This window comes from Enoplosus armatus, chromosome 14, assembly GCF_043641665.1.
Source record: "Enoplosus armatus isolate fEnoArm2 chromosome 14, fEnoArm2.hap1, whole genome shotgun sequence".
In the NCBI taxonomy this organism is placed as follows: Eukaryota; Metazoa; Chordata; class Actinopteri; order Centrarchiformes; family Enoplosidae; genus Enoplosus; species Enoplosus armatus.
The window spans coordinates 19,589,587-19,602,535 of NC_092193.1; the positions used below are offsets into that span (position 1 = coordinate 19,589,587).

The window sequence follows — 12,949 nt, forward strand, 5'->3', positions numbered from 1 at the left end:
TGCTCATAATTAACTGTGATATCATGCTATAATTACTGTAAACAAATGATGAAGATAATGTTGATAATACTGGTGATGATGGTACATTAATGATGCATTATCAGATCTACATGTAGTACATGAAATTAATAGATGTCAGCTAATAATCTGATTGGCGGTGATACCATTTTGTTTCACTGTTCAGTTTACAGTTAAGAAAAAAACTCTGGGGCTCAGAAGAAGCCATATAAAAAGTTAGAAAACTAACATACTGTAATAGCAGTTCAAAAAGTAGATCAACATCATTAAAAGAACATCTGTTCAAGACGCGTCTGTCAAAGTCAAGAGTTTAAAGAGAGACACCGTGTTAGTGGACAGAGATTTGATTGGCTCAGTCCCAACGGGGATGCCGTTCCAAACTATAGAGAGGGGGCCATTGTTAGTTTCAAGGCTAGACTTTGTAATGAGCCAAATTTCCTCAGTTACAAAAGTAGCTATAGACTGCACTCTGGCTCAAAGGGAATTGAAAGATCAGTGCAATAGCTAGAGGCCACAGCCGGTCATGCCATAAAATCAATGTAGAAATCTGCGGATTGACATTAAGTACACATTTATCCTTTGATTGAAAACCTTGCTGCAAGAGGTGGACAGCGAAGAATCATTAATAATAGCTGCTGCTATTATTTTCCTTGTTAACTGGAGATGACTGATGAGTGACAACCCATCAGCATGTAAACATGCATATCAACATATGCACATGCATATATGCATTTACCAAGTGGTCAGTATAATATGCATATCATTTCTTGTCCCACTTTGTGTGTCAAGCACATAAGTCCGTAATTGTAGGTTTTTTGTTGTTGCAGTATATGTTTGTCATTGATTTCAGTCCCAGTCTAGACAAGGCTTACATTTCCAAATAAAGCATTTGTGCTGGAGTGTTTTTTACTTTTCATTTTCAAACAAAGCTTTGATGGATCATTGTAAAGGCTGTGTTGACTGTGTTTTTTTTTCTGTCTTACCAGAAGAGGCAGGAAGGCTGGAAGTAGAAGCAGACCAGAGTGAAAGAAAGCGTGAAGAGAAGCAGAGAGCGCGAGGGCCAGAGGGACAACGTCCTCTTATACCCAATAAGGTACTGAATGTGTACAGCGTGGGAAACAGGAGGGAAAAAAAGCTAAAGAAGACACATTCTGTAGTTACTCTCACGCAGCAGACTCTGATAACATAACCAATCGCTGTGTTACTCCCTCAGCCCAGTCTAGACCTCTCGAGGGACAAGACCTCTCCGGAAAAGGCCATGACCTCTCCCAAAACCTCCCCCGTCAGTCCAGGTGGAGAACCAACCAGTGACCAGAGGAGCTTGCCTCCTGCTCAGCCAATAATTCAAGAGGAGGGGACCACTGAGAGGAAAAGCCCACCAGCATCTGCCAAGCCTGGGGTAGAAGCAACAGATCCTGTCAGTCAAGGTACATAACAATGTTATTTTACTCATCACTCAAAATACAACAGTGTGGATGGTACTTTCATGTAATATTCCTGGATTTCCTATTGGAAAAGTTTCAGATTCTACACATCTTTACCTTTTCTGTATAGGCTTGGTAGCTGTTAATGCTAACATCCACGTCCTGCTAGTTACAGTAAACTTCCAACATCTAGGAGACAGAATACTGTATGTTGTAGATGATGTTAGTAAGGCCATGTGGGCAAAGTAAGATGTCGATGATGATTGTTCCACCAACCAGATGAGGAAGAAGGTCGTAATGGATTTCCAGCAGCATCACGTCACACCAGGAAGTCCAACTCATTTGACATAGGTACTGTCTGTCTGACACTGTGCTTACAGCACCCCCGCTGTTGTGCATACAATGATATACACCGTACGCATGCTGTTTAGTTATACACATGTCTGTCTGAGACAAATGCACACCTTGTTTTTTGTGCATAATTCATAACAGTGCTGTGATGCCTTTGTTATATTTTATCAAACAAAAACAGCATGAGCCTCTTATTTGATGTGCTCCCAAAGCCTGTAGAGCTTGCTGGCTGTGTACCGCGTTATGGCTTTATCCTGCAACCCCTTTTCAGTTCCCACACCCCACTCTCTGTGTGTGCGTGTGTGTGTGCGTGCGTGTGTGTGTGTGTGTGTGTCTCGTGCCATCCCCCTCAGGCATGGAACGGGACAGCCCCTACGATCTGGAGAGGTCTTCAGATCACAGATTCCCTGCGAAAAAGCCCTGTTTCCCCCAGTACAGAAACAGATCTCTGGACTACCCTGCTGGGACCAGGTGTATGTATCTGTTTCACTTCCTGCAAATGTGTGTGGTATGACGGCCATGTTAACAGGAAAAGTTTGCACCCTTGAGACTATTGCAATACAAAATTATTTTTACAATGATTTGTGTCTGGTATGATACAGTTTTAATTTTACTAAAAGTAGTAAGAAATTCAGGAAGTTAATTAAAAGCAAAGAACAGTTCAAAAGTGTGTTCTGCTTCATTTTGTAATTTAACCTCTGTAAAAACTGATCTGTGAAGACTTTTTCATAGCACTGCACGTGGATGAGTCATACCTTACATATTGAGTGCATGCTTGTTCCGGTATTTTTTAAATGGCTGGCCAAAGTAAGAGATTATAAAACATAATTTAAAGACATAATTTGGCAGTTTTCCCGAAACGTCTTATTGCAGCTGGCAGCCGGATGTGACACTGCCTGGATAAGCGTGCTATTAAATGAGAACTTTGCCTTTTTTTTTTGAAATAGGGACCTTTTATCATTCCTGCTGTAATTGAAGCTGATTCCTTTTTGATACTATGTTCCATTATTGAGATAATTGGCAGCCATGTTTTGCTGATTCATCATCAGTTTCTACATTGAGCCGTTTGGCATTGAAGAGGAAATCAAGGGACACTAATGGCATGGCAAAACCACCGCCAATTGCCTCTGTACAGAACTGTATATCAGACCCTGCTGCAGAGGACTCAATTACCATCACTGTGAGACTGGTAAAAAGGGTCCACATGTCACAAACAATGGCTTAAAAGCCAATTATATAGAAAGTGTGGCCCTGGTAAATTTTAGGAGAGACTTCATAATCTGGACAATAGTAGGCTTGGGCGGTATCAAGGTATTATACAGTATACCAGGGTATTTAGAAGTCTCAAATGTAGGATTTTCAAAAATACAGATGCGTCTCTTTCTGTCACACTGAGACAGAGATGCTGTTTTGAGGCGATGTCTCGAAGTGCAGAGCACACGCCACCAGAGGTCAGTCTCTACTGGTGGAACAGGCAGCTGAGCTGAGAAAGATGGCGAGTGTGTTCCAGTGATAATGTTCCAGGAAAATTCACTATTTGCCTCAAGAAAGTTGTGGCTAAAACGTCAAACCTAAATATGGATTGTACCACTAAATATAACTATATTGACTCATGATCATATTGCCACACAAAACTTGATCTTGAGATGACTTCTTCCAACTACAAAAGTGGTTTATTAGCCACATGATTTTATTCAACTACCAGTCTGCCGCCACCACCATCATCTCCATTCAGCCTATTGATGTGTTGGTAACTGCCGCGGCAACAAGTGTCATCAGGTCCTCCAGCAAGAATCTATGAAGAAGGGCGCTTCTTTCCTATCTATTCATTTTTCTATAAATATTTAAACCCAGCAAGGCTTCTGCAAGTAGGCTAATTGCATATTAGACACACAGCATTGTAGGCTAGACAATGTCATACATGCTTCACAGACTTCTATCACCAGCAGCTCAGCTTTTACGCACACAAATACCATCGTATACCGTATACCCCAGTGAAATGTCTGGAAGGTGTGAAAAGATACATACTGCCCAAGCCTAGACAATAGTCACATCGTCATATTTGTGTTTCCTGTACTGTCCTGCACTAGAATCGGACTTCTCATGAAGTGTGTAAGGACTGTGTTGGACAGATTAATCTGTTTGCTTCTAATTCCTAGTTTGGCAAACTTAAAGCAAACATCACATCTGTGTACCAAAAGGAAATGGCAAACGTGTTAGCATAGTGTTTACATATCCAGCAGACACTGAACAGCATTAGCATTCATGTGGAGATGTGTTTTCTGCCACCTGATGATCCAATTTTCACTCTCCTTTTAGCATTCAGCTAAATGCCACACTATGCTTACTAGCTAGTTGCTAACTCTGTCTTTCTGCTGTTTGGCATGAAGCAGGTAAGGTACCATTGGTTCACTTATTTAAAACAACTGTCTACGGTTGAAAACAAGGTTGCAGAGAGAAAACAATGGCCCAAAATAGGCTAAATGGCTGTGCAGAGCTGAGGGCAACTGCATAGTTTGGTGATTATTCTGTGGAATAAGCACTACGAGTGACCCCTTTCACGGTACACATAGTCATTTGATCCATTGTTAATGTAAAATATTAATTAGTGCAGCTTTAAGCCTGCAATAACTGATTTGTTGGCCACTTGTAGTCAACAGAAATAACCTTTTTAAAGTTTGATATGGTGAACATGGTCAGCCTATTTACACATCAAGCAGATACGCAGCAACATTAGAATTCATTTGGAGTCGTGTTGGTGTTCAACTGATAAATGTAAGTCCAATATTTACTTTCCTTTTGCTCTGTTACGGTCTCCACCAACTTCTGAAGGGAATAGATGGCTCGTTTGCAGCTAAATGCTCCACTATCTTAACCAGCTAGTCGCTAACTATGTCTGTCTGTTAGTGCTGAACAGGTAGTGTGTAGTGGGTTTTTGGAGCTTTTTTTCCTGAACAATGTTGCTGCTGCTGGAAATGATGAGTTTGTGGGCTGTAAAACCAAAACAATGATCTTAAACATGCTAAAATGCTCTGAGGGGTACTGCAGGTTTTGCTGATAATATTCTGTGGGTTTGTCACTACTAGTGACACCTTTCACATACTGACTTGATCCTTTGCTAATGTAAAAATGTCCATTAGTGCAGCTTTAAAGTAATGCATTGACACCGTGTTTGCTTCTTCAGGTTATGAAAGTCCCCAGCTTGGTAACAGAGACGCTTTATGACGTTACCAGTGGACCAGAAGAAGTTTGCTGGGAAGGGAAGACTGGAACATGGAGGACTGGACAGAGACGAGCTTTTAAAACTGTGTGGACTCAACTGTCAAAGATCCAACAGCAGCTTTTTTTCCCCCTTTTTAATCCATGTAGACATTTGTTGCTGAAAATGCATGTACTCTGTATGCTTTCTGTTTTTAACTGGTTGCGTTTGCTATGGTTCTTCTCAGGCATAAGTGAAGCTCTGACCTGCAGTACATGAAGTACCTTTCACACAAGCACACACAGTTGTTCAATGTCTCTCCAGTATGCTCATCATGAACTGTTGTTTTATGCATTTGTGCAAAAAATAATTTAATATTGAAAATCCTGTCTTTTCATTCCCTCCCTGTCTTTTACTGACAATCTGTGACTACTAAAGTGAGTGAGTTTGTACTGTATTTATTCTAATGGAGATGTAAATACTGAATATAAAACTGCACTAACCATTGTGGTAACTCTACCAGTTAACAATCATGTTTTTATTTGTGATAACATATCATTTGATAACTGTGTTTGTAAGTATGCTTATGGTGTATGCTGACGTTGATTGAGAAATGTGTTATGCACTTAGCACTTCCATCTCTTCAAGAGTATTTAAGTCAGTCAGTGGATCACTTAGTTTTAATCTGATTTTGCAGGCCTGAAAATGAGTATATTTTCTAAAAATGCTTCTATGAATCAGAATAAATAAAATTGACTTTACACAAGGAATGGGGTTATTGAAAGCCATGTTTATGATGCATATAGATTTAAGTGTTGTATTATGAGAGTAACAAGCATTTTCCAAAAGGAAACCACCAATTTCACACATGAAAGTCAGTTTGTTGGTAATGGGGTTTACTACTCAACTAAAACAGTTGTTTTCTGTTGTGACTCCACAGGAGCTTTGTCAAGTCTAAGAAAATAACAACCCCAGATAATGTCATCAGGGTTCACTTGGTTTGGGCTTGATAACCACATTTTTTTCAAGGAATAGTTGGACAGTCATGTCTGTCTTTTAAGTATAGAGCTTAGCTTAGCTTAGCTTAGCTTACACTGGCCCAGCAAAGAAATACTTTCAGACACATAAACCGCAACTTCTCATTTTTTATTTTATTTTTTAATGGATTAATCAAAAGGTATATAACAGTTGTGATATAACATGGTGTGTGTTTGTGAAGTTTAGAGGTGCTGGCAGGCAATTCTTTTTTTTATCTTAGGACAGAGGCATGTTAGCTGTTTGTCCCTGCTTCCTGTCTTTATCCTGAGCTACAGTTGTTTTTAAAGCCAGTTAGCTTAGCTGTAGCTTACAGACTGGAAACAGGGGGCTAGCCTGGGCTAAGCTAACTGGCTGCTAGATGTAGCTTCGTATTTAATAGACAAACATGACAGTGGTATCAATCTTCTCATGTAACTGTAGGCAAGACAGTGAATATGTGTATTTCCCAAAATGTCAAGCTGGAGAGTCTGCTTTACAAACTGGAGGTGCAGACTTTGAAAAGCTGCAGGCATTTACCATGCAGGGAAGGGTCTAATCACAAGCATTACAGGAAATGCAGCATCTAGCATCTTAGAAGCTTGATGACTACCAGGAGCTACAAGTCAAGGATATCGCAACCCTTTGTTGCTTCGATTTGAACCATTCTTTAAAAAAGTCTGTTGTGCGTCTCCCAACTTCATGAAAGTGCAATGCTAAATTGGTGGAGCACTCCTTTAAATCGGAAACATCTCACATACCGATTGTAAGGAGGGCATGGGACAAAAAAAAAAAGACACCACAAGACAACAGTATGTCTTACTGTTAGTCGTGTGTGTGTTACGTAATAAAAAGCAAACACTTTTTTGTTAGGAATTATAAAAAGTGAGACTGCATCAAAAACTGCGTCAAAAGAAGCTCACAGGGGAGTGACATTGAAGTCCAGTGTTGACGCAGATGACACATTGGTGACTCACCTTTTCCTATTTCTTGGTGATGTGACGACCCCAGACTCTTACTTTTTCTGAGCAGCAGGTGGCAGCAGAGACCCAGCGCTCCTCTCGTCTGAAACCGCCTGCTCACTGCTCCAATGGCATGTTGCTGTCAAGTCATGATGCGCTGTCATTACCATAACCACCAGCAGCAGTCGCTGCGCTCATGAAGGCAGACTACGCGCGATGATACGGCTGTTGTGATGCGGCTCGCTCAAACGTCTAGAGGAGGCCTGCTGACCAGCGAGATCAGCACTTAATTGACTGTGTGAACATGAATTGCTCCCTCCTCTGGCGCGTAAAACAGGAGATCAGGCCCCATGCAGTATGTTGCCGCTCTGTCGTGCACATGTCTCAGGCACGCAGGTGATACGGGACTCCGGGCGGTTTGTCAGCTTTTCCAAACAATCAGGAGCCTGTTTGTCTTGTGAAAATGAGACGCTTAGTTCCCTCCATGCAGTCACCTGATCTGCCACACTGCCGGGACACATCACACGCAGGGGTGTTCACAGTCACCGGATGAGCTTTCCATCCTCTGCACCCCATATGCTCTGTGTATGTAAACCTACACGGTTCACACATGCGTAAACACAATGCCCCACTAACAAAACTATGTGTGTGTGCATATTACTATCTGAGGGTATTCCAGCTCATTCATCTTGATGCGTATCAGGTGCTGTGCACTTGGTTATCTGCATGTTCCCAACGCTCGCTCATTCATCTATGCCTGCAGTATTTGCAGAGAAGTGTGTGTTCCCCTGAATGTGTGTGTCGGTGTGTTGGTGTGAGTCGCATGTGCTCAGCACCAGCAGATGGGTCAGCGGCGAGCCACTTCACTCGCTGTGTCAACAGTGGAAGGCTGGTAATGAGTTTATATGAGCCAGTGGTGTGCTCCACCCGTGCACCTGCTGAGCAGCACAAAACCAGGCGACGGAGCCCCGACGCATGAAGCGCTCCACTCTATGCACCGTGTTAAGACATGATTTTAGGTCTTGGGGGGGGCTTCTGCGTTGCGTAACACCAGGAAAAAGAAGGGATTTCAGCTCAGTGTCACAACACCTGCATGCATACAAGCAGTGTTTATTTAACTTCCTCCAGTCAGACACTCATAAGGCCTGTAACCAATCATTCAACCAAAATCATATTATAGATATTAAATATTATATATTTACTTTAGAATCTTAAGTCTGCCCTTATTTAATGCATGCCATGTGCAAAACATTATAATTGTGGATGAAAGATTAGGATGCAAAGGCTGGCTGACGTATGACTAAAGCCTCACGACGGAGAGTTTTGTTATCGTGGTCCTGGTGGCATTTGGAGGCAGCTAATACTGTGCGCAGCAACAACAGCCGCAGGTCTGCATTCTTTTGATGACAACAACAAGGCTGAATTTGACTGTTTGCTTTCTGTGTGTCGCTTGGGCAACTTTGCTTTTGATCTTCGTGTTATAATTGGTGCTGTGGGAAAAAAGAAAGAAAAGCTTGAAGTCTGCAGCTTGATGAAGGTTTGGGGAAGTGGACACGTCAAGAATCAAGACTGCAGAGTGGAGCGGTGTTTGTCATGTAAAAGAAAATCCGAATTGTTTTTATTGTGTATTCATATAGAGGTGTGTGCTTGCGTCTCGTGACTTGGTCGCCGCGATAGCCTTGTCACAAAGTAGCCACGCCCCCTAAAACATACCCAGTTTCATCGTCTATTTTACTCCAAATGGGACCATCATTTACTAAATGAACATCATGATGTGTTGAAGAAGACTTGAAACGGCCGATTGAGACCATGAACTCATTGGGAAAATGTTTACTGAGGTAATAAATCAAGTGAGAAGTAGGGTCATTTTCTCATAGACTGATATACAATCGGACTTCTTTTTACAACCAGTGGAGTCGCCCCCTGCAGGCCATTTGAAAGAATGCAGGTTTAAGGCACTTCATTGGCTCCACTTTTCAGAGCCGGAGGTTGGTGCTAGGTTTGAAGCCCCCTGTGCTATAAAACAGGCAAATAGGCGACTAGCAGAGCTTCAAGTGAACCAGTAAATCCATAAATGTTCCAGCCATAGCTCAGGTCAACACCTTTATTCCTGCTTTAAAAGAATGAACATGACGCAGCAGAGCGCCACACACTTTGGATTCCTCCGGCTCCATCCTGAACATCTCCCACCGACGCAGCTGTCGCCGTGTTTTTCCTCTCAGGTTCATAAAAGGCTTCTCTTCAGTTCACATCCATCTTTACAATCTGAGGAGGCGTGTTTGACACTTTCCACCTTCCTTCCTCGTCTCTGCGTCCGCCCTGCTCTCGATGCTCTCTCACCCTCTTCCTCCCCCTGTTTGTTTTCCCTGAGAACGAGTGTGTCTCATAATACCCACAGCCAGCAATTAGTGGAGATTAAAGCCGCGTGTGTGTGTGTGTGTGCGTGTGTGTGCGTGTGTGCGTGTGCGTGTCAAGGCGCGCTTGTGTGCGAGTGAGTGTTTCACTGTGTTTGTGTGGCTCCTCTGTCTAGTTGTGTGTGTGTGTGTGTGCGTGCGTGTCAGTTTGTGTGCGTGAAAAAAGAAAGTGATAGTGAGGTCAGTGTTGGAGGAGCTGAGGCAGTGTTAGATTCAGTGGGAGTGAGATATTTTGTAGACAACACATACCTAGAGGGAGAGAGGGCGACTGAGGTAACCAAGCCGCGGAGGGGAGGTGGGTTTTCAGACTTAAAGTTGTACACTGAAGAGAAACTACATGGCCAAAAGTATGTGGACACCCACCATATGTGAGTTGTTTTTTTCAGCCATGCTAGCAACGTGACTCTAGGGAAGGCGTAGTTGATCCGCCGCTTTGGTCTAAACTGACACTAATCCAGTGAAATATCTCAGCATCTACCAGATGGATTGGCACTGCCTTTTCTACAGACATTCATGTTCCCCAGAGGATGTAATTATTTTGATGATGATCCCCTGAATTTCCTCGAGCGCCTTCGTGAGGTTGACTTTTGGATGGATTGGCGTGCAATTTGGTACGGACATTCATCTTCCCCTAAGGGTGAATTGTAAGACTTAAATGCCTAATGTGTTTAGTGGTCACGTGACTTTTCTTCTGGTGCCAACATAAGATTCTCATTTGTGGTTTTGAGTGAAATGTCTCAACACATTCACGTCCCCCTCAGGAGGAATTTTAAAATCTTTCGTGATCCCCTGAGTTTCATTTAGTGCCATCGTTAGGTCAAAATTTTAATTTGTCAAAAACATTAGTTTATGACCAAATAACCACCAGCCTCAGCTGTACTTTTTTTTTTTTGGCGCTAATTAGCAAATGTTAGAATGCGTGCAAGCCAGTCAAGTTCCTCTACACCAAACCCTGAAAACCATTTCTCTCTGGATCTTTCTCATTCTCCTATGCTCATTATCCCGACCCTTTGATAGAGAGAAAAAAAGTGCAGTCTCCCTCTCTTTCACATCATATATGTGTGTGTGTGTATGTGTGTGTGTGTGGCCAAAGGGCAGCATGGGAAGTGAAGAGGAGGAGGGTATACAGGGAGGAACGCAGGTGTGTGCCCTCTCTTTCTCCTCTTTATACAGCACATCAGCTGATGGCGAGCAGAGGGCTTCTCCCTTGAGCCGGTTCACTCTTCACAGTAAGTGAGGCACATATATTTAACCTCTCTGTATCTCCCTGTGGCTCTGCGCACATTTCAGACCTCTGCGTTTGCTTTTAAGTTCTACCTCCAGTCCACACCTGGGTCAGAGAGTTGCCGCACAAAACTCTCATTTGAGGTTTAACTTTATTGTGTTACTCTGTTCTTGTGAAATCAGTATTTTATTTTTTATGTATTTGCCAGTGGATTCTCTTGTGACCTTCTGATTGTATGATTGTGTAACACATCTTTAAGTTGCACTTGCTCATATTAATGGATGAGCATAAGGATGTCCTGGCACATATGAATATGATTATGTGATTATGATGTGACTGGTCAACTTGTTATATAATCTCTCTGACGTGGGTATTTGCCTGAGGAGGACTTAGTGCTGGGTTGAAATGGTGCCAATAAAGCCTCAGGGAGGTCTGATTCCAGTGTGCAACGTTTTCTATTGTGTTTGATCGACCTTTATACGCCGCACCTCTTCCACTAACATTTTGTGGATGTGCCCACTGCTTCCCCTGCCAATTATTGCATTATTCAGTGTAGCTGAGGCACCTTTTTAGCTTTAGAAAAGGACCATTTGATAAAAAAGAAATGGTGTTTGGTAATGCTGTTGGACTCATTTCTGGTTTAAACTAAGTAACCAACTATCAAATTATGCTGCCAGTGGATTCTTTCTGCTTTGATTTTAAATTCTTTATGAGTAAAACACGTGTTGTTGAAAGGGTAATATGACATCGAGTCTTGTACCTCTTAATCCAAGCAGTGATGCGTGACAACCGGCATTGCTGTCCCTGGAGCGATTCCATTACAATGGCTAAAAACCAACATTGTCTTGGTACGTCTAGCACGTCGCTTCATAATCTCCCATAGGTGTTGAACTCAGTTTATATCCTGTGACTGTAAGGGCCAGAGCATATGTTTCGTGAAAATCACAACTTGGACTGATTGATTTTCATGCAACAAATGTATATAAATCCATATTTGGCCAAGGAGTGAAAGTGGTTGGACTGAAAATAGCCTGGAGCTCGTCACAGCTTCCCAGTCAGTAGATCAGTTCGGCCGGAGGGCAATGTGTCTAAAATGAAACACCATTATTTTAGCCTTGTGTTGCTCTTTTTCATGTCTCTGTACTCCCCATCACTTCTGTGTTCTTGGCTGTCTCTCCTCATCTGTCATGTTACGTCTTTCCCTTTCAGCACTTTTCCGCTACTTCTGCTCTTCACTCCCCATTCAGTCGCTGCTGTACTAATAAAACCAGAGTGAAAAGAAAAGTGTAAACCCCTATTAAGCTCCGTCGCCAGCCTCCGTGTTATTATTTGTGCAGTCAAATTTAGTAAGGCTGGAAGCAGGCTGCTAATTTGTTGTTTCCCCTCAAATGAATTATTTCCCCTCTAATCACGTTTACATAAGGCCCGTATTCAACATAGTCAGTTAATAGTTCGTGATGACTCTGTTCAAAGAACCAACTAAACTGCTGACCTTTTTTTCTTTTGCGTGTAAAGTGCACACTATCACCCACCCCCGAAGATGAAATTTGGACAGGGATGTTAAGCTTGAGTGAGATACTGCATGAAAGGGACAGATGGACGAAGGAATGAACAAACGCTTGTTCATTTGTTGGTCCATCTGTCCCTCACACACATTATCGCGGACTCAGTTGATCAGGTTTTGACAAAAGTGGGAGTAATGATGCATCCCATCACCACACTCTGGCGTTTTCAAATTACATGATATTGTCACAACAGTTAAAGAGCATATCTGTGGAGCAAAGAGAGAATGCCATTTTCATTCAAATGACTATTGTCAGTTGTAGAAAGTACATTTACTCAAGCACTGTACTTGAGAAACGATTGAGGTACTTGTACTTTCTGCTTTAACTTCACTACATTTATTTAACAGCTATAGCTACTAGTGACTTTTCAGATGAAGATTTTCCATACGGTTTATATAATATGATGCGTCATTATAGATTTAACTACCCAACAGTAATGAAGTATGAAATAGTTCAAATTTGGTCCACCTGGACCAACGACAACATTAAAGTGTTAGACATAAATACATCAATATTATAATGATCCTGTAATATAATAATACAACACTGACAGGAGCCGTGCTGCATAATGAGTACTTTTACTTTTAATACTTACATGTACATGTTGTTTTCAATTCTATACTTTTACTTGAATGCTGGGCTACTTTTATAGTATGGTATTGATATTGCAATATGCTACTGCATAGAAAGATGTGACACACCATTAACCACACAAACTGAGGCTTAAAGTTATAATACTTTTAATACTATTTATACTATTTTCTATACTATTTGTTT

General features: G+C 41.9%; 1 protein-coding gene across 1 annotated transcript in view; it reads left to right on the forward strand.

Annotated features, from left to right (window-relative positions):
* The window catches only part of carmil3 (capping protein regulator and myosin 1 linker 3), a 72,848-nt gene extending 67,830 nt beyond the window's left edge, over positions 1 to 5,018 (forward strand). Inside the window, exons 36-40 of the mRNA XM_070918947.1 lie at positions 1,005 to 1,111; positions 1,232 to 1,445; positions 1,722 to 1,793; positions 2,147 to 2,266; positions 4,978 to 5,018. Coding sequence (XP_070775048.1) covers positions 1,005 to 1,111; positions 1,232 to 1,445; positions 1,722 to 1,793; positions 2,147 to 2,266; positions 4,978 to 5,018 — 554 coding nt within the window. The remainder of the gene's footprint in view (positions 1 to 1,004; positions 1,112 to 1,231; positions 1,446 to 1,721; positions 1,794 to 2,146; positions 2,267 to 4,977) is intronic.
* The last annotated feature ends 7,931 nt before the right edge of the window (positions 5,019 to 12,949 follow it).